The 23,108-nt window shown below is 35.9% G+C and overlaps 1 protein-coding gene across 4 annotated transcripts in view; it reads left to right on the forward strand.

Moving 5' to 3' along the window:
- The window catches only part of SUPT3H (SPT3 homolog, SAGA and STAGA complex component), a gene marked incomplete at its 3' end in the record, with an annotated part of 428,189 nt that overhangs the window by 263,740 nt on the left and 141,341 nt on the right, over positions 1 to 23,108 (forward strand). For all 4 annotated transcript variants that reach the window (XM_082664621.1, XM_082664620.1, XM_082664619.1 and 1 more), the window contains 2 exons: positions 16,257 to 16,343; positions 19,561 to 19,651. In XM_082664621.1, coding sequence (XP_082520747.1) covers positions 16,257 to 16,343; positions 19,561 to 19,651 — 178 coding nt within the window. The remainder of the gene's footprint in view (positions 1 to 16,256; positions 16,344 to 19,560; positions 19,652 to 23,108) is intronic.

The raw sequence follows: 23,108 nt of genomic DNA on the forward strand, positions 1-23,108 counted from the left end.
TCCTACCCAGATCTCCTCAAGTGTGTATCTCCTTTCAGTATAAATAAAAAAGGTGTGTGTCCCATAATTCCATCTTTGTTAAGGAACACCTTTCCCAGCTCCCTCCAGTCTGGAGAGGTTGCTCTTTCGGCTCCTTATACATCTGCCAGCCTGGGTAGATCTACTTTCACATCATGGGAACGTCCTTCATTCTCTGTGGGATCACTTATGTCTTACATTACTTCCTACAAGACAGTAAATCAAGGAAAATTCTTCTTGTTTCTTGGTTTATTCCCGTGTTTTGTTGGAACACATTGTCCGTTAGCTTCCTAAGAAAGAGTCCACGGAAGGTGAATGTTTATATAGTTTGCGTGTCTTAAATTACTTTATTCTACCTTCACAGATTTTCGACGGTTTGCCTATGTGTGAAAACTTATAGGTTAGAAATTATTTTATCTCAGGATTTTGAAGGCATTTCTCCATTACTTTCTGGTGTTAAAAGTTGTTGTAATGACACATTCTTATTTAACCTTTACATGTAACCTCGTTTTTTCCTTTCTTCTGTAAGTTTTTAGTATCTACTCTTTGTCCTCAGAATTCTGAAATTTCATAATGATACATCTAGAATGTTTTACGTGACATGCACCACTCCCCCTTGGCCGCTTCTCTGATTTTAACCCTGACTGTTCTCCTCTCCACAGCTAGACTAGCCTCCTTTCTCTTCCTCCAGCATGATCATGCATGGTCTTGTCTCAGAGCCTCTGTGCTTCTGGTTCCCCATGCATGGAATGTTCTCCCACATATCCATGTGGCTCACCCCCTTATTTCTGCTCAAATGTTACACTAATAATGAGTCCTTCTCTGATCACCATGATAAAATAACAACCCACAGCCACCCCTCCAGTACACCTTATCCTACTCACTCTTTTTATTTTGGCGAAGGAATTATTATAACATCTTAATTTATTTATTATTCGTCTCCTGACCACTAAAATTTAAGCTCCATGACAGTGTGGACTTTGTCTATTTCGTTCAATGTTGTATTGCTTAGAATCGTGCCTGGTTCTCAGTAGAAATTTGTGAATGAATAAGTGAATGTGACTTGGTGTGCCCTTTTACATCCATTGTGTTGAGCAATTAGTAGATTCAATTTGGAATCTTATGTTCTTCAGTTCTGGGAAGTTCTCTTGAATTATTTCTTCACCTCCTTTTTCTCTTCCAGACTTCTGTTTCAGGATGGTAGACCTGGATTAATCCTCTAATTTTTCATTTCTTGTCTTAGTTAATTACTTATACTATATACTAGGTTAAGCGTGTTGGAGAAGTAAAAATGCAAAATGTGTTTTCTACTTACGATTATTTTTTAATCTATAGTAATTACTTATATTTATTTAACAACTGGCATTATCACAGAAGTAAATCGTTTGGGGTGGTTTTTCGTTTCTAATTCATAACTATGACTGTGGCAATACATATGTAAAAAAATTATTTAAACAAATACATGTCGTAAATATTGATTGGGGCAGGGAAAGCTATAAGTATATAACACCTGAATCCAATTAGTTGGTGAAAATTCCCCTTCCAACCTTCACCCTTACCTATAAGGGGGCAGAGAGAAGAGCTTCTAGTCAGGTTCTGTGCTAGTAGTTTTCACATTAACTCCTACATACATCCTTTTGGGAAGAAAATGACTAAGGTACAGTAGGAATGAATATTTCTTGAGAATTTGATATGAGAAATGGTACCAGCCACTTTGCATATATAATTTAATATGGTCCTTACACAATCCTGAAATACAAATGTCATCACATCCATATTAAAAATGGGAAATTGCAGGTAAGACACATTAATGACTGAGCACGAGGTCACACAGTCAGTATCAGATCTGAAGCATCAACTGGTAACTTTGAGTTTAAAGTTTTTTATTTTATTGAAGTGTAGTTGACATACAATATTATATTATTAGTTTTAGGTATACAACATAGTAATTTGATATTTTTATAGATTATGTGCCATACAAAGTTATTATAAAATATTGACTCTATTCCCTGTGCTGTACATTACATTCTTGTAACTTTGAATTTTATATCTAGTAGTTTGTATCACTTAATCCCCTTCACCTATTTTGCCCCTTCCCCCAACACTCTCCCCTCTGGTAACCACTAGTTTGACCTCTGTATTTGTGAGTCTGTTTCTGTTTCGTTATAATTGTCTTAATAGCATGTTAAGACTTCTAAAATAATTGCTATGTGTCAAGAGTAGATCTGTATGGGCCATATGAAGAATTCTTTTTCTACTCCAAAAAACAAAACACACACAAAAATATTTACAGAAACTTATCAGAGACTTTAAAAACTCCATTAAATCTATATTGAACTGCTAATTCTAAGTCCTGGAAAGTGCTACATGTTGACTGGTCGAGTTACTGAATTTTATGTATTTAAATATTATTTTATATAAGGATACTATTAAGTATAGTTTACATGAGGAAAATGGAAAAGTTAGCTGTCTACTAGCTGTGGGATACAGTGGAAACAGAGAGATATTGTCTGACAGACTTGGTCTAATCCCATCTTAGTCATTTTAATGCTCTGAGCTGCTGATTCCTTATCTATAACAAATCTACAAAATACTAATATCGCTTAACCTGTAAGATTTTTGTGAAGATTAGAAAAACTAACAATTTTTAAAATATGTAAAAAATGTCAGACATCTTGTAGTGTATTCAATAAATGCTAGTTTATGTTCTTGTTACTCTTAGTATTGGTGCTATCCTTTCTAAAATTAAGTATTGAAATCTGTAATTACAATTTCTATCGCTGGATCACATAGTTTATTTGGAGGAGAACACCTCCCACCCATTTCTATATTTAAATTGTCTGAACAGAAATATTTTTGGAATGGGATGAAAAACATTCTGCTTTAGGTATTTGGGGGAAAAGTGGCCCTAGTAAGGTGATCCTTGATAAATCTGAAGGCTCACGTGATAGTGGATATCTCATGTTTGTCCCTCCAGACCCGCTATTCACCCTTCCTCCTTTTCTGTAACCTGGGAGGCTCATCTCTTTTAATCTGCTTGCCCTCTCACTTCTGGTTCAGTGTGGCCAGTGGGAGACGCCAGCAGGAGACCTGAGAGTGGTATGAATGTAAGGCCAAGGTTGCTTGTGTCCCTGTCAGGTGACTTTTCCAGCTTCTAGGTTCATAGGACAACTGCCTTTCCCTTAACTCTCTAAGCCTAATTTAACAGTGGTTTCCTGTTGTTGTTAGATCCAGGAGGATACCACACTATCCCTGGAATTTCCCAAAACCCTGCTCTCATCTTTGTAAATAGTTTCTGTTTCAGCTCTTCCTCCAGCTACCTGGTTTAACTATGCTTTTTCCTTCCAAGCCCCTGACTGATAAACATCAAATAACTATCAACAATCCCATGTGGATCATCCCCAAAGATGCCCCAGACACACATACATACATTAGCTGAGACTCAGCCAGATAAATTCTAAAGATTGAGGTTTTCTCTAAATCCTGATTAGAGACTAGGAGGCACAATTTGATTTGCCTTTAGACTGGAGATTGATCGTGGCTGATATTTTAACTGAACTAACTCCAGTGGAGTCAGGATATTTTTTTTAGACATTTTAGAGAATTTGTAGCAATGTCTTGGGACTCTTCAGATTAATAACCTTAATGTAGTGTGTGGCTTCCTTGTGGAATATTTGCAAAGGTGTTAGCTGATTGTACTCTTCAACACAGTGTACAAGTTATGGTACTTATTTCCTAATTCTTTGATTTTCAGCATTAACTTGTTTAACTTACTTTAAATAAAATTTTTGTAATATGTGCTATTATTTATTATGCATCTTTACTAAAAAATAAGCACAGTCTATAAAATCTATGAGATTAGGAGCCATGTTTTGATATTTTTTCTTGTTGTTTGCTTGCTTGCTTTGCTTCTGACCGGTTCCAAGCCCAGTGGTTGGCCTATACTAGGTGCTCAATAAATACGTATTGAACAAACCAAGGGCCAGTGTTCAATTAAAAGTGATAGATTTTTAACCTCCATGCTTACTTATTTCATTTTCACCTCACCTACAAGACTACAGTTTGAAAGGCTCCCCTTCCGTGGCTTCTCTTTTTGTAATATCGCTGTCCTGCAAATCCACAGAAGGAAATAAAAGACTTATATTTGTGGGGCAGAGAATTATGTTTTAGGCATTATCTTTTCTGTGTTCATTTTTTCTTCCTCACTTGTTCTTTTTAACATCCCTGTTAAAGGATGTTAAAAGTTAACTGTTATTTTTCCTGGATTTGTTTGTTTGTTTGTTTTGGTTAGCACAGTCTCAGTTATGTTTAGTTATTGGCCACATTCACACAGAGCTCATACTAGGATCAGCAGTCCTCAGCCTTCTTCCTCTAGTCCCTGTGCCAATTTCCACGCACCAGTCATGCCGCTTCTTGTTTTACGTGGCTTTTGCCAAATGGCTTAACTACCATTTCACTTTTCTCTAACACGTTTTAATGGAGAGTTTGCATTCTGGAAGGGAAGCCTTTATCTCGTAAAAAGATCTTTACAAAATACGGTGATAATAGTAAGCTGACTGAAGTCATACAAGGTCCCCGGGAAGCACAATGGAAAGGGAATGATTAGGCCTGTGCTTTAGTTAGAGGAGATCTCAGAGGCTGTGGCACCTACCTTGCATTTTTTTTTTTTAACATCTTTATTGGAGTATAATTGCTTTACTGTGGTGTGTTAGTTTCTGCTTTATAACAAAGTGAATCAGCTATACATATACACATATCCCCATATCTCCTCCTTCTTGCGTCTCCCTCCCTCCCACCCTCCCTATCCTACCCCTCTAGGTGGTCACAAAGCACCGAGCTGATCACCCTGTGCTATGCGGCTGCTTCCCACTAGCTATCTGTTTTACGTTTGGTAGTGTATATATGCCCATGCCACTCTCTCACTTCGTCCCAGCTTACCCTTCCCCCTCCCTGTGTCCTCAAGTCCATTCTCTACATCTGTGTCTTTATTCCTGCCCCTAGATTCTTCATAACCATTTTTTTTTTTAGGTTCCATATATATATGTTAGCATATGGTATTTGTTTTTCTCTTTCTGACTTACTTCACTCTGTATGACAGACTCTAGGTCCATTCACCTCACTACAAATAACTCAATTTTGTTTCTTTTATGGCTGAGTAATATTCCATTGGATATACGTGCCACATCTTCTTTATCCATTCATCTTTCAGTGGACACTTAGGTCGCTCCCATGTCCTGGCTATTGTAAATAGAGCTGCAATGAACATTGTGGTACCTGACTCTTTTTGAATTATGGTTTTCTCAGGGTATATGCCCAGTAGTGGGACTGCTGGGTCGTATCTACCTTGCATTTTTGAAGGACGTAGGGTTCCATCTTCTCTATGCTGTCTGCTTTCTTAGGATGTACTGTATGAATATTGTTGGAAAGTTGTACCTTTTTATGTCTGATGTGAATGAATCTTTTAAGAATATCCTGGTTTGGGTTTTAATAGCAAACCTAAAATTTTCTCTGCCTACCAAATTATCGGTAAATTTTTTTTCTTTTCTTATGTCGACTGCTATCCACCTTATTCATCCCCACACAGTATCTTATGCTGGCAGAGTGCTTGGTAGCTCCTCAAGTGCCTGCCCCACATCATTTCATCTCATCTTCACAGTGACCTATGAGTGTAACAAGATCTGTACTATATCACCTTCTTGAGCCCATTTTAATAAATAACCTTTTTAATTCTTGAGTGGAATATGGGGCTGACGTCTGAGCCTCGGAAACCTGATTCTCGTTTAGTTTTACATATACTACAGGAAATTTGATAAATACTGTGTACAACATTGATTGGTTTGCCTGTGTAAGCAGTGTTTGGATACAAAATTTGAATAAGGGCTACTTTCTCTGACAGACTAAGGGGGAAGTATATACAAATTACCTCTGCTCATCATATGATAAAAGCATAGGGCACAGTGGAAATGGATAGAGATCAGTCTCTTCTATGCATTAGTAACTGCATTGCTTTAATCCCACTTTGCAACTCTCTTTGGCTTTCAAATGTATCTGGAACTATTGGATAGGATACTGGAATAGTTAACTGTATCACCTGTGCCACACTCATACAGATAGTTGGATTGGTTGCCATTTCCACTGGTATAACTAAGAGGATTTTCCTTTGAAAATTGACTCCCATCTGCCTCTCACCAAGTTGTACTATTTCTCCTTGCATTCTTCTTTTTTATTTCTTCTCTCATTGATGCAAGTGCTTAATTATGGATCCAGAAGTAAAGTACACCTAGGTTTAAATACTAGAATCAGAAAGGGAAAGCCAAAAGGCTTTTCATTGTTCACATCTGTTCAGTTCCCACTTGAAGAACTTGAGGATCAGAAAGATCAGCTATTCTGTTCAAAAGTATAGTTTCAAAAATATATACACACTAACACATGCATTGTATTTCATGGTGAGTTGATTCCACAAGAGAATTTATTAGAGAAACTATTAGTTCTCTATCAAAAGAAGTCCATATAGTTTTCCCCATTAAATTTAGGTAGAGTTACTTTCTTAAAACTTGTAAGAAAGTGGTTCTAGTGATATATACACATGTGTATATGAGTGTGTATATACATACAAATAATATATGTATGTATATATGTGTGTGTGTGTATATATATACACACACACACACACACACACATATAACTTATCCACACAAATTATTTACATTCTAAATTTGTTTATGGTAAAATCATAAGTGCTAAGTGATAGTCCAATAGTAGCCTAGAAGTTATAAACTTTTTTATGATGAACCTGAAATTTAATTTCTCATTTCTAAATAAATATAGATAGCCTTTATTCAGGGCTTACTATATGCCACATGATATAATCTCCCTTAAACATCAAACTGTAGGCATTTTTAAAAACTTTATGAGAGGAAAGAAGTTAAGATGGTTTTGGAAAATTTTTTAAAGTAATGATTTTTTAAAGCTTCTTTATTAAACTACTTATGAAATCAATTTGTATAGTGCCTTACATGGAGATAATCTGTTGAGTTAGTTAGATCTTAAAATGGAGGTGATAATCTAAATTCTCTGGAACTCTCTTCAGCATACACAGTACTGACAGAGAAAACCAAACTTTAACTGAGTTTCATAGCAGACCCTTGCCCTCCTTGTGCATGGATGAGGTTCTGAGACCCAGCATGGGTGCAGTTCTAAAACTCTGAAGTTGGCACTTTATCCATATCTTTTCTCAACAAAAAGACAAAATTATAAAATTGCTTTTGTCAAAGTAAGGGTGATAGTAACAGAGATAAAATTAGAAATCAGTTTTCCTCATGCCTCATGATTATTGTTTAACATTATTCTTTCCATTTGGTAATTTTTCCAGTCATTACATTGGTCTGTGTGTGGTCTGGTGTAATTCAGTGCTTTTAATACCCTGATCTAAACATGAAGATTTAGGACAAGACCTGTGTTTATTCCTAAACATTCTAGGGTGAAATGAAACCAGGTTATCATGTGAAAAATTAGGTAGCATTCTGAAGAAAAGGAATTAACTGAGTCTTATATTTGTTATTTTTTTGTCCTTTGGAGAAATAAGTAGTGGCTGCAGTTCTTTTGGTAGATGCCTTTTTAGAAGTGTGAACAGAAGGGAACATGGAAGGAGGCACAAAGATGCCAAGAAATAAGCAGAGAAAAAAAAGAGACATTATTAATTGTAGATAAAGAAAGTATACATTTTGTAGGCTACCAGAAATTATGCTTCTAAAATTTTAAGAAATGGAAATGAAATGTACATACTTGTACATGTAAACTATTGTTTTTCAGTTATTGACTAATGGAAAGATAGCTGTATATAACATGAACAAATTGAAGATCTGCTACCATCTTTGTACAATTTTAATTGTATTTTAGTTTAAATAGTTAAGTAGCAGTTCAGTTTTAATAGTTAAATAGTAAATAAATTTTAAATAGTATTAACTGTAGTTAGTTAATAGCATAGTATTTATAGTATAGTATAGTATTTAAGGTATAGGATAGTATAATATTTAAATTATAGTCTAGTTTATTATTTTAATTTCAGCCTTAAAAAATTTTCAAAATATCCTTTTGCTTTCAAAACTTGATGTGTTTAGACTTGAAAATTGCTTATGAATAACTTATATGCAAAATAGTTTAAAAGAAAACTTTCAAATGGTTGTTTTTCTCCCACTTCCACATTTAAATAAGAATAACCAAAGAATTAGTTTCTTCTCAGGGGTGCTGTTCTCATTGGACATTTTTTAAGCATTGCAGGCTTATATTGATTGTGTCTTGGTCATTCTTTAAAATGCATATATAAATAAATATGAATTATTTGAGTCATGAGATACTGATAATTATAGCCTTATCATATTTTTAAAAACTTGACTAACTGTGTTTGACTTACGATTCTAAAAAGAAGAGTTAAAATGAAATTCTAAAAAGTTAGGCACATCTTTTATCAATTTATATACTTGTTTATGTTTCAAATGTCTAAGACAGTGGAAGACTAGTCACCAAAAAGAATAAGGAGATCATATGATAGGAAAAGACTAAGTCAAATATCTTACATTTATAGTATTCTGAATGTTGACTGTATTTAGTTACAAATCCCTTTCCTTTCAAACATTTGCTGAGTTCTCAATCCTTAAGCTGTGTCTGCAAGAAGCAACTGACTTGAATGTTTTGATCCAAACCTTTTTTTTGGCAACCATTTATTTGCCAGCAATGAAAATGTTTTGAAAGGCAAATAAATGTTTTTGTGGGTAGATTTTCTATGCAATGTAAAACTTCATTAAGCCTTACATACCTTCCTGTATTCCGAATAAGAAATTAATCTTGGAGAGAAAGATGAATGGCTTGATGTTAAGCATTTATTAATTAGTACCAGTTTTGTGTACCTGGACATCTCTCACAGGTTTGTTGTGAGGGTTAAATGAGATGATGTATAGGAGGCAGGAAGCACAGGATAGTACATTCAGTAAATGTCAGCACACAAAAAGGAGCAACAGCTTCTGTTTAAACATAGGTGATTCACTGCTTATCTCCAAACCTTCTCAAAACCCTACTAAATGACAGCAAAATAATTTTTAAAAGCATAAATCTATGAAGATCAAGAAAATGGGAGATTAAATAGCAGATGAGACATATCAAATAATGATGGAAGTTTAAAAGTGGGTAGAAACGCTTAAAGGTTTAACAGATTTGAGAAAAATGAAACCTTGGAACCTAGAAAAAAATCAGCATTCAGGATACCTCTGAAGAAACAGGAGCACTGGTAGAAAGTAAAGGAGCAGTTTTACTCCAGTGCCCTATCACAACCACATAGGCAGTCAACTACCTCTTTGCCATTCTGACAAAACAATGTAGGTTTACCTCTGGAGAGGTTGAATAGAAAGAACTCCGGTATTAGAGATCGCAGGCACAAAAGACCGCTGGCATTTGATTAATAGATATTCTGAAAAAAATCCAGAAAACAGAAGGAAGGAAATTTTTAGAGTAATCCCAGAAAATTTCCCAGACTTGCAGGACAAGAATATATAGGTTACAGTGTCCGTGTGAGTACCAGGAAAATATATGAAGAAAGAGCCTCACCAACGCATAGCACTGTGAAATTTTAAAGTTTCAGGTATAAAGGGAACAGTAGTAAAAGTTTCTCATGGGGGGGGCGGGGTGGGCAGTGGGGGGGAAGTCACCTAAAGGCTTAGGAATCAAAAAAAAAAAAAAAAGACACCTGTCTTCTCAACAGCAACATTTTAAGCTAGAAGACAATGGAGCAATGTCTTTAAATTTCTGAAGGAAAATTATTTCTAATCTCAAATCCTATATCTAGGTAGATTATAAATTGAATATAAGCGTGGCATAAATGAATTTTCAGACATACAGGATCTTTAAAACTTTATTATCCATGCACCCTTTCTCAGGAACCTATCAGAGGTATTTTTCAGGCTGCAGCCCACCACTGGAGGAAGGAGATAGATAACTGCAGTTTGAATTCATTTTACTTATCTGCCTGTTTAAAAAAATTGATCAATATTCTTCAGAGGAGCATAGCAGAATACAGAGTCCTTACAATGTATCATTTATAATATCTCAGATAAAATCACAGATTATCCTTAAAATATGAAGTAACAGGGAAGCATGACCCAGCCAAGAGAAAAGACAAAATGGTGATTGACTCTAAGATGACCCAGGTACTGAAATAGCAGACAGGGACTTTATAAAGCAAATATTATAGCTACGCTCGAAAACAAAATGAGAAACATCCAGGGAATGTGCTCTACCAAAATAAAGGAAGTAAATTAAGAACACAATGGGATCAAGAAGACAAAAATCCAAAATGTAATTGTTGATGAGAGTCTGGCAGACTCCAGATGAGTCTCTGGGGAAAAACAAAAACAATGAAATTGAAAGAAATCCTTACATGTTTCAAATCTTTTAAATAATGTAGATGAAATAGTGTTAGATTCACAATAAATAAAGCAAAAAAGAAAAGGAAATTCTGAACTACAAAAAATTTTTTTTAATTTATAAATAGAAATTTGATCATGGTGGCCAAGCTGTAACAGTGTTTATGCAGTCATAATAATGTAAACACTAGATACTAATTTAACAAAAAATTTCATTTTTAAAATAATATCAAGAGGGGAGGAAGGAAATGGTAAATATGAGACATCTGTGAACACTAAATCTTCATCTTTCGTAGTAAAAAGTCAATGGATAGTATTTAAAGCTGAAAAATAAAATAGCCTTGTAAGCGTATTTCAAATGCGGAGGTAAATAACAGAAGAACAAGTTAGAAAAGTTGAAAGTATTTTCCTTCGGAAGTAGAATTACAGATTGGAAAGAAGTATGGCTAGGTATTTCTGTCTGTCATTATAAAACTTAGAGTATTGTTTGACTTTTTAATGTTATATACATTTTAACTTAGATAATAATTTTTTTTTGCGGTACGCGGGCCTCTCACGGTTGTGGCGGAGCACAGGCTCCAGATGCGCAGGCTCAGCGGCCATGGCTCACGGGCCCAGCCGCTCCGCGGCATGTGGGATCTTCCCGGACTGGGGCACGAACCCATTCCCCTGCATCAGCAGGCGGACTCTCAACCACTGCACCACCAGGGAAGCCCTCTTTTTATTAAATAAATTTATTTATTTATGGCTGCATTGGGTCTTCGTTGCTGTGCGCGGGTTCTCACTGTGGTGGCTTCTGTTGTTGCGGAGCACGGGCTCTAGGCGCGTGGGCTTCAGTAGCTGTGGCTCGAAGGCTCTAGGGCACAGGTTCAGTAGTTGTGGCACACGGGCTTAGTTGCTCCATGGCATGTGGGATCTTCCTGGACCAGGGATCGAACCTGTGTCTCCTGCACTGGCAGGCGGATTCTTAACCACTGCGCCACCAGGGAAGTTCTTAACTTAGATAATAATTTTAAAATTAGAATTAAATGTTTATAATGCACATAACACAGTTCCTATACTGCCTAAGAATAAATTAGGTACTTAATAAATTATTACTACTAAGACTTTTTATTAACTCTCCTTCTAGTCATTAAAATCATTGCTTATCCATTTCAAATGGAAAAGAATACATAAGGCTACAAATCTAGGGAAGTTATTTGAAGTATCTGAAGTTATGTAGTTACTTAGTGGCCAGAACTGGAGTCCAGATTTCCTACCTCTTAATTCTTTCAGTCACAACATGGAGGATTCAGAGAGGGTCTTTGAGGTTATCCGTGGCTGACAAATATGGTTGCAAGCAGAGCTGTTCTTTCCTAGCCTAACCTCATATCTGGCCTGATAACCAGTGTGTGATAGACAAATGGATAGAAAGACAAATAAATCTTAGGCCAAGTGATAACCTACCCTAAGATTTTGCCTCTTCATCACATAGCTTTTAACAATTCCTATATGTACTATGTATTCATTTACTATTTATTCTCAGAAAGGAAGGATCCAGAGATTTAGCCAGAATCCAAAGCAAAGAGGTGCAATAGAGGTGTGGTTAAAATGAAACACCTTCAGGATGCTAATGATTGGGAAATCATTGAATTGATTTTGCTGTACTTTTGAAACCTTTTAGAACTTTAGAGAAATCTTTCTGAGGAATTTACATGGGCCCCAGCCAATTTGCAGGGGTTATTGACTTCATCTAGCTCAATTTATTTATATTATAGATGGGAAAACTGAAAACAGTCAAGGGGAAGTGGATTGCCAACATTTACCAAACATTTATAAACTGCCTGTTGGGGGAATGGTGGTCCTGGACCTAGAGATATTATTCAGATGGAAGTTGGGAGGCAAGAGCGTTAGGTATCTAACTGGTTGAGGCAGATAAAGACCCATAGGATACGTGTGTGTGTGTGTGTGTGTGTGTGTGTGTGTGTGTGTGTGTGCGCGCAGATAGATAGATTTATTATAAGGAACTGGCTCGCATGGCTTTGAATGCTGAGAATCCCGAGTTCTGTAGTTGGCAAGCCAGAGACTCAGGAGAGACAGAAGGTAGTTCGAGCCCAGATCCAAAAACCTGAAAACTAAGAGACGGTTTAGTCCAAGTCAAAAGGCTGGAAAGGTCTATGTCCCAGTTCAAGGCAGTCAGGCAGAAGGACTTCCCTCTTATTCAGCCTTTTTGTTCCATTCACCTCTTCAGTTGATTGGTTGAGGCCCACTAACACTAGCAGGGGCTGGCGGTGGGGAGTGGCAATCTGCTTTACCCAGCCTAGGGATTCAAATCTTCATCTCATCCAGAAATACCTTCACAGTCACACTCAGAATTAACATTTGACCAAATGTCTGGGCACCCTGTAACCCAGTCAAGCTGACATATAAAATTAACTGTCACAGGTACACAAAGGCTTAAGATAGAACTGAAATTATTGGAGCTTAAATGTAGAATAATGACAGAAAAACAAGAAATATAATGAAGAGGATGAAGGTATACGGAAAAAAAAATCTTTGAGTCAGTCAGTCTTTAAAGACCACACTGAAGTCAGTACACTGAATTATCATAGATCCTGGAACAAGAATTGTGGCCATTATATTTGAAGAAGATCATGTTAACACTTAATCTAGGGTACATCACCATTTGGAGACATTGAAATTTAGAAAGCAGTAAGCAAAACGCCCCAGAGGCCTACATCCAGATGAATACTGTGGAAGTAGAGAGCAAATTCAAGACCCTGAGCCAATTAAACCAACAAAATCAACAGAAGTTGGTGAAAATAAAATAGAGAAAAAAAACTTGTTCGATTGTTAGTGTCATTGATAGAAATGAGAAATTGGGAAGAGATTTATTTGTGGGCTGAAAGATGTAAAGTTTAAAGTGTACCTTTTATGCTCAACCTGCAAATAAAGTATCATAAAATATTTAAAATGCAAACATGATGAGTGTTAATATGCTAGGGGAAATTTTTTTCTTTGAAACAGTTGTTACAAGTATAATATTTTTAATTTACTTTGAAAAATAGAAATAATATTTATCAGAAACAAATCAATGCTGTAAAAGTGTTCCTATTGTATAATAATGCTTTTAGCAAAATATTTTACTGTTACAAATAAATCTCTATAAAGTTACCTATCATCATACCTTTATCCATATAGTTCAGAAAATTTGTATACCCATTCAACCAGTAATTGGTCTTAAAGGATTCCTCTGCTATGTCAATTCTTGCATATTTTATAAATGCAATTAAATGTATACTACTTTCATTGTAATAAAAAAATCATAAAATCTACTATCATTTCATGTCATTTTAGTTACTGCCAGAAATACTTGACTTGCTGCAGTGAATAATGAAGTACAACTTCCGTTTATTTTCAGGGATTAAAAACATTGAGGGGTTTCTTACAGTATATTGATAGAATCAACTTTTTTTATTTTGAACACTGAAGGAATTAGAAATATTTCTTGATTTTGGTTTCCTGGTTCTAGTATTGTTTTCACGCTGAGTGCACTGGTCCTGAGCTCAGCCTCCTGTGGAACTGGACTGCCAAGCTGCTAACTTGCTTTTTAAGCTTACGTTGTTAAAGAGAAGTTTCTTTAGTCTCTTTGGTAATTGTAGACAAAAGTTCTAGAAGTTAGCCAGTGGGCAATACACACTGTAGTGTGATCACTGTAATTAGTTAAGAAGCTCGCCCTCCTCACTTTGTAGAGAAGAGGAGGTGAGAGTGTGGAGGAGATGATTTTGGAGTGTGGGACACGTCGGGGCCAGATGGGCTTGCGGTGCAGTAACACAATGATAACTTTCAGCCCTGAGGACTCACTACGTGGGAGTCCAAGGCATCCTGGAGAGTGTCAGCAGTGCCAGTGCTAGTGAGGGCACTAGGTTGGGTGAGGGAAATTAGTAAATAAGGTAGATGAAAGCTAAAGATAAAGTTTTCCTGCTAATTATGACAACTTAACTGTGATCCAGATCTCTACAATAGTTGTGTACTGGTTTCGAAAAGGTGTTTTAAAATGGCTAACTCTTCTATGTGTTTATTTTCCATTTTCTTCTTTTTTTTCCGACTGAATGTGTTTATACACTGACATTTTGGAGAGTGTTATAAATACAGATTATTCACATGTGTTGTGGATAAACAGTTGATCTATTGGGAAGACAATTTAGGGAGGTACACTCATCCTGGTCCTTTCTTAACATGAGTAAAATTACTTATATCTGTATAGTATTTTAGAGTTTTCAAATCATCACCATCCTCCATTTAAGAAAATAAAAAGTTACTTGACAGTGCGGCCTCCTGGTTCTCTGTGTCCAGACAAATGGATACTGAGCCCATATTCTTCTCCACATTGATTATGTGTATTTTATTCTGTCATAGAAATGTTTTTGTTTGAAAAAACACATGTACACATATTTCCCTGACATTCTTCGAGTTTTTAGAAAAATATGTTCACATTTTTCCCACTGAAAACTTAGTTTCTTTCTGGGTAGATATATCATCTTTTGAAAAACCTTTCCCCCAAGATTTCTTTTTAAATGGTTCACAGTTAAATTTAAATTTCTATATTTAGGTAGAATTATGTTTATATACCAACCACCAGTATCCAGGAAATTCAGTGGTAAGGCTGACACATAGGGAGTTTATAGTCTATTTTGTAGTCTGTGTATTTAGACAAGGTTTGAAGCTTACTTAGCAAAATCTCTTGACCATTCAGAATTTCTTTAGTACAAATGCACTATTTGATTTCTTATACTTGCTAAGATAACAGTGTGTCATTTTTTAAAGATTAGTTCTTAGGAATATGTGTTAGATTTATTCCTTTCAAAGAAAGATGCATTCAAGAACAGCTTTTATATGTAAATATTTTTATAATATTGGATAGAGTTGGTTTGGTGCAATCACCATGGTTTGATCAAATTTGGAAGAAGTTACAGGCACATTTTTGCAGTGTTTTCTCCAGCATCTTTATTTTTTTCAGCTGGATGTATTTTATGTTCCTTCTAACTAATCAAAATAAGAAACTGATTTTGCCTGTGCCAAAAAATAGAACTATCATTTTTCACATTCTTTTATTTTCCAGGTCATTTTCAAGTAAGATTGTGTTTCTAGGACTTCTGAATCCCAGAAAACTCTCAACTTTGTAGATATAAGTGCCCAGATGAACATTTCAGGGGGAATCTAACTTTTCATGCAGTATGTTTTGTGTTGTGCATTCCAGATACAGTTAACTTTTTGTGTGTATGTGATTAGTGTGGAAAGAAATTAATGCAGTCCAGTATTATGATTTATGGACTGAATCCTTTGCCCACTGAAGACTTGCCAAAACTAAAACTATTTTTTTTCCTTTGGATATTAGAAACAGCTACTGTTTTTGTTGATCTTTTAAAGTTCTGAATGGGCCTATTTCAAATCATACCAGCATGGGAGCTCAGATTAATAATATACTTATTCAACTAGTGATACTGAGTGAAACCATTGCTCACATGGATATGAGGATAAAATTTCATAAAATTATTTTCAGGTGCATTAATGCATTTCTGGAAGCTGCATATGATTTTTCTTTTGCATGAAAGAAGTCAAGGATTCCTCTTTATTGTATCAGTTACAGGTAGGCGTATAAGTTAATTTAATTGCAATTTTTTTATACCTTAAAACATAAGACATTTTGCTTTCAAAAGCAGTACCGTGATTGCTGGATTATTCCCAAAGGTTTTTAACTCTTAGAATGTTTATCTCTCTTGAGACATCATGACTGTGGTATATTTAATTTAGATTATTGAGACACATTTCCTTTGTCGTTAGTTGCAGCAAGCTGCTGAAGTGTCTCAGCTCCGGGGAGCAAGGGTAATCTCTGCTGAAGACCTTCTGTTTTTGATACGCAAAGATAAGGTAATATAAAATAATTTCATCATATTGAAACGCCAAGCTTGGTGATTAATTACACTTACGCAAGGAAGCTACCCTTGTTTTATAGCTTTCACATTGGAATCATAACTGTTGAACTAATATTTGAGTCCTCATAGTTTGCATAAGAAAATGGTTTACTACAAAAGAATTTATTTTTTATTTTTACATGGACAAGGGCACTTATATAAAAGTATGCTGACAACGAATTCTCACTTATCCTTAAATATATATTTAGCCATTTTCATTGCTACATAATGTTCACTAGATATTGACCAGGTGCTTTGTTTTGGTAACTGGGATATAACTAAGTGGCATATTTATTTTTCTTCTAATTTGATACAGGTTTTCATAGAATAGTTTTTTCACTTGAAATACAAAGTTTTTTCTGTGACACTGGTTAAAAGGAAAAAAGCAAATCAATCAAGATGAATATTGTATAAGATAAATATACACCATAATATCTAGGTTTTTTAATAGTTAAAGATCTATCTTTCTTACTCTTTGAACTCTGGCATTAAAATATTTATGCTGGTATTTACATGTATAATTTTGTCATAACTATCTTCCAAGAGTAGCTAGTTTGAAAATATTTTGTGACATTTTGCATGTTTTTAATAAAATTTTCATCTGAAAGTTACATGTGGAAAAACTAACTGAATAACCACAGCATGTTATGGTAGCCTCTAACCCAAGTGAGCACGCGGTGCTTAGTTCCTAATGTTCCATCTTTCATTTCTCCATTGTTTTCCCCTGGCATTTTAATTACATTTACCCATTTTTGTATGTTTGTGGCTCTGGTTTTTATCAGAAGGCATCCCATCTGACCTTCTGGATATCCTGGTTAACATTCTCTCTGTGATACCCAGTTACTTTATATCTGTGAAAGCTTTCCTTCTGACTGACTGGAGATTGACTAAACTTGGATGCCTAAACTTCTCTTCCTTCTGCAGTGGGATTCAGAGATCTACAAATTGCACCTCGACCAGTCTACCATTAAATTTTATAAATTTTTAGTTCATTAACTCTTATATGGTATGAGGACTATAAAGAGAAAAGAAATGTATTCACTATCAAAAAGCTATAATCTGGTTTAGGAAATCTGTATGATTTAGCTGAAGAAGCATTTTGAGACTCACAGCATTTTAAGGTTGTGTGATTAGATTGGAGAGGCTGTAGGATTTGTTGAAGTGGAGGTTTCTGCCTAGGGTGAGACTCATGCAGCTGTATGCAGCTATATGTAGAATGGAACTAACCAGGATGCAGGCTCAGTAATCAAGGCAAACTGTGATTAGTATGATGGCTCTGAAAGTGGATGGGAAGGAAGAATTCAGAGAGATGGTGACTTCATTAGGAAGATGGGGAAGTAGGCACCATATAGCAGTGGTGCTGTGAGGAAAGAGCCTGAAGGTGCCGTTGGCAGAAACAGGGACCTTGAGCCAAGATCCTTTACGAAGGCAGCTGGAGGGCAGTGGAGTTCGCATCAGTACTTTACAGAATATGTCCAGTCAGTTTTTCTTTTCCATCGACAGAGGTAAACAAGCCAGCACAAAAAATAGTCCACATTGACACTTTTTCCTGCCTTTCGGGGAAGTCAAAGTTTTAAATCCTATGGAAACTTCAGGAATACACACTGATTGTCAAAACCCTTCTATTGTCTAGAAGGACTGTTAATCAGAACCTTTTTAGCAACCAAGAGCCTAGCTGTAATATGATAGTTGCCAGTATTCTCATCTTTCTCCTCAAAATAATAATTTTATTTATATGCTGGTGTGTTCCAAACAGAATTTAAAGTAGTTTACATGACTGTAATATAAGACAAAATAAAATCTAAAGTACTGAATTTTCAGGAATCAGAGGAAAGAGAAAAAAAGGATAGCAAACACCTATATACAGGTATATGTTTTTTCTCTTAATAATGCTTGTTTATATTCAAGCAGAAGTCATTGACTGCCTATTGTGTTTTCCATACTGCACTAGGCAGCTTCACTCATTTTCTCATTTATTCCTCACAATAGTCCTCTAAGGTAAGTACTTTACTTACTTTGTAAATAAGGAAACTGGGGTTCAGAGGTCATGTTCTACTTCTGGTCCTGCTATAAGCTTCAGTTGTGAGACTATCTTTAACCTCGGTTTCCCTATATATAAAAAGGAGATGATTATATTTGTCTGTATCTCAGGGCTATTGAAAATTTCAAATAGAATGCATGTAAAAGAGCTTTGTAAAATACAATTTATTTCAGCTGTCATTAGGAATCTTAAACATGAAGACCAGGAACCAGTAATAATCCATTCTAAATGTAAGCATACAACAGATGACGAAGTATTATCAGTTACTTTTAAAGTTAAACAGTATTACAGTCTTCTAATAAACCTAAAGAAAGCCATCATTAAGACTCAACTATCATTCATCAGCTTTGAGTTTCATAAAAATATGTTTCTCAGATTACAGAATGTTTTCCAGAAATATAAAACATAAACCAACTCTTCTAAATAAAAGAAAAGATTCTCAGAGAATAAAAAAACAATAAAAAGGAGAGTGCTTGGCTTTTTAAAGCAGTTGTTACAAACACCTTGTCTAGCTGTTTGTAAATCATTTTAAAAAATAAAATTTGGTTCTGAATGTGTACAAAATTCCATAAAGTCAGTATTTGCAGCATAGTGTGGAAAGTTTATCACAATCTTCAGAAGGAATTTAACCAGAAAAACCCCAAAAACAAAAATCATTGTGATTCTGGAGTATCTGGATACTTGCAAATGAAAAGTGCTTTTAAAAAGGCTAGCGTTGGGGCTTCCCTGGTGGCGCAGTGGTTGACAGTCCGCCTGCTGATGCAGGGGACACGGGTTCGTGCCCCGGTCTGGGAAGATCCCACATGCCGCAGAGCGGCTGGGCCCGTGAGCCATGGCCACTGAACCTGCGCGTCCGGAGCCTGTGCTCCGCAACGGGAGAGGCCACAACAGTGAGAGGCCCACGTACCGCAAAAAAAAATAAAATAAAATAAAAAAATGCTAGTGTTGTAGCTTTTATGTTTAATTTGATGACTAAATTTTGTATTCACAGTACTATGCTGAGAATTGCTATATCCCCCCCACAGTGATCCTGGGGTACACGTTATTAAATTTAGTTATCATAATAGTCTTTAATCAATAAAGCGAATGTATGTGTAAGGTTTTTTATTTACTTATTTCATATTTTTAATAGAAAAAACTTAGAAGACTGCTAAAATACATGTTTTTCCGAGACTACAAATCAAAGATCGTCAAAGGCATCGACGAGGATGATCTTCTGGAAGGTAACTTAAAGCACTAAACTAAAACCAGTACAACAACACATGTATGCTGATGACACATTTATACAATGTCAATGTAGATACTCCCATCAGAGTAGAATATATGTACTTCTGTTAAATAATGTAGTTTAGAAACTGTGCAGATATTTATATAGTTGGCAGTTAAATCTTGTATTTTCCAATTATGTGACTTCAGAGTAATCTGGCATTTTACTTCTTTTTTTAATAAAATGACCTGCTTTACACCAGAGTGTCATGAAACTAAGAAAATTGTGTTGATTTAAAACATAATTGATTTTAGCAAGCATAATTTTTCTGTCCTGAATGGAGGGAGCCAGAACTATTATATTTTTGAAATTGGCATGTATGTTTTTTTGTTAATTTATTATACAAAGTATCTGATACGTTTTATAATGTAAAGTCACCTCATTTTAATGTGTTATTTCTGTGCTGTTTGAAATCTAACAAAACGTCTGACACAGAATGGGAAATTTTCCTTAGCTGATTTTCCAACTCAATTCCCCATTTTAGGATATTTAAAGAAAATATTTATGTTGCAAAATCAAATAGTGATAAGCTGAAAATAGATAATTATTAAATAATACTTATTAATCAAAATAAATATGTTGTATTTTTGAAGTAATTCATCTATTTTGTATTGAATATAGTCACTGCATGGTAGTACCCTTTGCTGGTAGATACACTGCTAAAGTAGCTAAACAAACTACTGTATTCAGAAGAATTCCAGAAAATTGCTCAAAACCAACTGAATCAAAAAACAACAAAAACCAACTGAAGAGTTAACTAACTTTGAAAGAGAACCAGTTCCTTTCATTGATCCTCAACAAGTCAGCAAGTGTAATGGCCGTGCCAAAAAAAATTCTGATCAAATGTCTAATCAGTGTTGTCTATTTAGTATTCCTGCAGTTCTCATAGAATTTAACTCCAAATGAATGTAATGCTTCCCTTTATGGAGAGCATAAAGAATCTAGACTTGGAGCAAAACAGACCTAAATTCCTATTAATCGCAGTTCTCTGCTTTCTTTCTATGTGTCCCTGAGGGTCAGTTTTCTCATTTGTAAGTCATAAATTATACTACTGACCATGAGAGTTCAACATAATGTATGAAAAGCACCTGATACATTCCCACCACTGAATAAGTGATAACTTAATACTATGCTTTGAATACCAAGTTCAGAGTAGTGAGACTAGTATTCAGTTTTACTAACACTGTCATATCAGTTTTATGTCCTCACCTCCTTATTTATTTCAAACCTCTCCTCTTTATCATTTAAATTTTCTAATCTTGTGTGTCTCATATAAAGTTTTAAAATACAGTTGACCCTTGAACAATGCAGGGGTTAGGGGTGCCAACTGTCTGAACAGTCAAATCTGCCTGTAACTTTACAGTTGGCCCTCCATGTATGCGGTTCCACGTCCCCAGATTCAACCAACCTCATAGAGAGACGTACTGTAGTACGTATTTAATGAAAAAAAATCATGTGTAAGTGGATATACGCGGTTCAAACCTGTGTTCTTCAAGGATTCACTGTAGTTGATATAATTTGTAAGGTAAAATACTCAGGTAAAATACATCTAATACTGAGATGAGAGTTCTGGAGTGGCCTTGTGAGGAACGTGGTAGACTCTTTTCCCAGTGAAACACATTTAACTGGTGAACATTTTAAAAATAATAGTTTAAAATCTTTAGAAATTGTCCTAAGGGCAGACAGCAAATGGAGGAACATATTCAAAAAAATCTACTAAATCTCATTAAGAACAGTGAGACTCTGTTGTGTTTGAGCCACAATATACTCCCCTCATTTCTCTCCTCCTCTCCCACCCTGCTGCCCCAGATCAAAATGATAGAAGCTTTACTCTGGGCAAATGTGTCCAAGAACCATGGACACCTGCTTCTGTACCTCCCAATCTAGGGTGACAGGTTCACCCCAAGAGGGGCAGGAGATCAGCATCTCTCATCTCCTTCATCTCTGTTGCAGAACCTCTGTGCTAGGCAAGCACAGCTAAAAGGACTGGGCCTTCCTCTCATCTTCTAGTCATAGGGAAGCTCTACCCCAGATGGACCCTGCTTGCCACATCCTGGCTTGCTCACAGGGAATAAGCTTCACACCAGAAGAGACAAGCCTTGAAGACAAGGGGCTACCATCTCTGTCCAGATCCTCACTCTTAGATCCAGGAAAGTCTTTCAGAGAGAAGCTGCTTGCTACTCCCAACCCCAGCTCTAGTACAGAAGTACAAAGATTCATCCTGTAAGAGAGAGCCAGCCCTTAATATCAGAGAGCTCTGCAGCTCTCCCTATAGGGACTGACTATTTGGGAAAGAGCATTTGAAGTTCATGGCTAAGGGTGTTTTAAAACAATGGAGATCCTGGTGGAGGAATTAAGGGGAAGCTGGTCACTCTGTGATACTAGTAACAACAAACAAAACAGTGCACCAGCTAAAAGTTTAACAAAGGAAAGAGATAGCTAAAAAGAGTCTTCCTGGGGTCAGAGCAAAACTTAAAGGCTGGCCAACCTTGACTCTGCAGAGTGACCTGAAATCATTTAGATCAATCTGTGGAGCAATTTATGCACAAGAGTATTATCAAAACAATAGAACTGTTAGCCAGCAGTTAGTGGAAGATAACAGCTGTGTATCATACCAATAGAGTCATACCAGCCAGAAACTTAGTGGAGAGATCAGGAAAAGTGACAGGTAAAGAGAACTTGACTAAAACCACAGTCATCCCTGGTGATTGAGGAGACTGTTCTCACGCTCAAGGCTGTACCCTCTGAGGAACAACATCCAAGGCTGCACACCGAGAGGGAAAGAGACTTTACTGAATTAGCCCAGCCAAGTCACTAAACAAATAAACAACCAAACAAGCAAACAGTAACAACAAGCCCCAGGGAGGAGAGGGAATTATTAGCTAGAGTTGCTCCAATATATTACCTAAAATGTCCATTTTCAACAACAACAACAAAATACTGGACATTCAAAGAAACAGATATGTATGATCCATAAAAACAGGAAGAATAAGCAGACAACACAAACTGCCTTCGAGGGGGTCCAGATGTTAGGCTTAGCAGACAGAAACTAGCTATTATAAATGGTGTTCAAAGAACTAAAAGAAACCATGTGCAAATAACAAAAGGAAGGTGTGGTTACTGTGTCTCAAAAATAGAGAATATCAATTAAGAGATAGAAATTATAGAAACAAGTGGAAATTCTGCGGTTGAAAAGTACAATGACTGAGATGAAAAATTCAGTAGAGGGGCTCAATAGTAACTTTGAACTGACAGAAGGAAGAATCAGTGAACTTGAAGACAGATTGTTAAAGATTATATAGTCTAAAGAACAAATAGAAAAAAGAATGAAGAAAAATTAATAGTGTTTCAGAAAAATATGAGCCACCATTAAGTGAACCAGTGTATGCAATGGGACTACAGAAGGGAAGGAA

The sequence above is a fragment of the Grampus griseus genome, assembly GCF_964374135.1.
Source record: "Grampus griseus genome assembly, chromosome: 10".
Taxonomy (NCBI): Eukaryota; Metazoa; Chordata; class Mammalia; order Artiodactyla; family Delphinidae; genus Grampus; species Grampus griseus.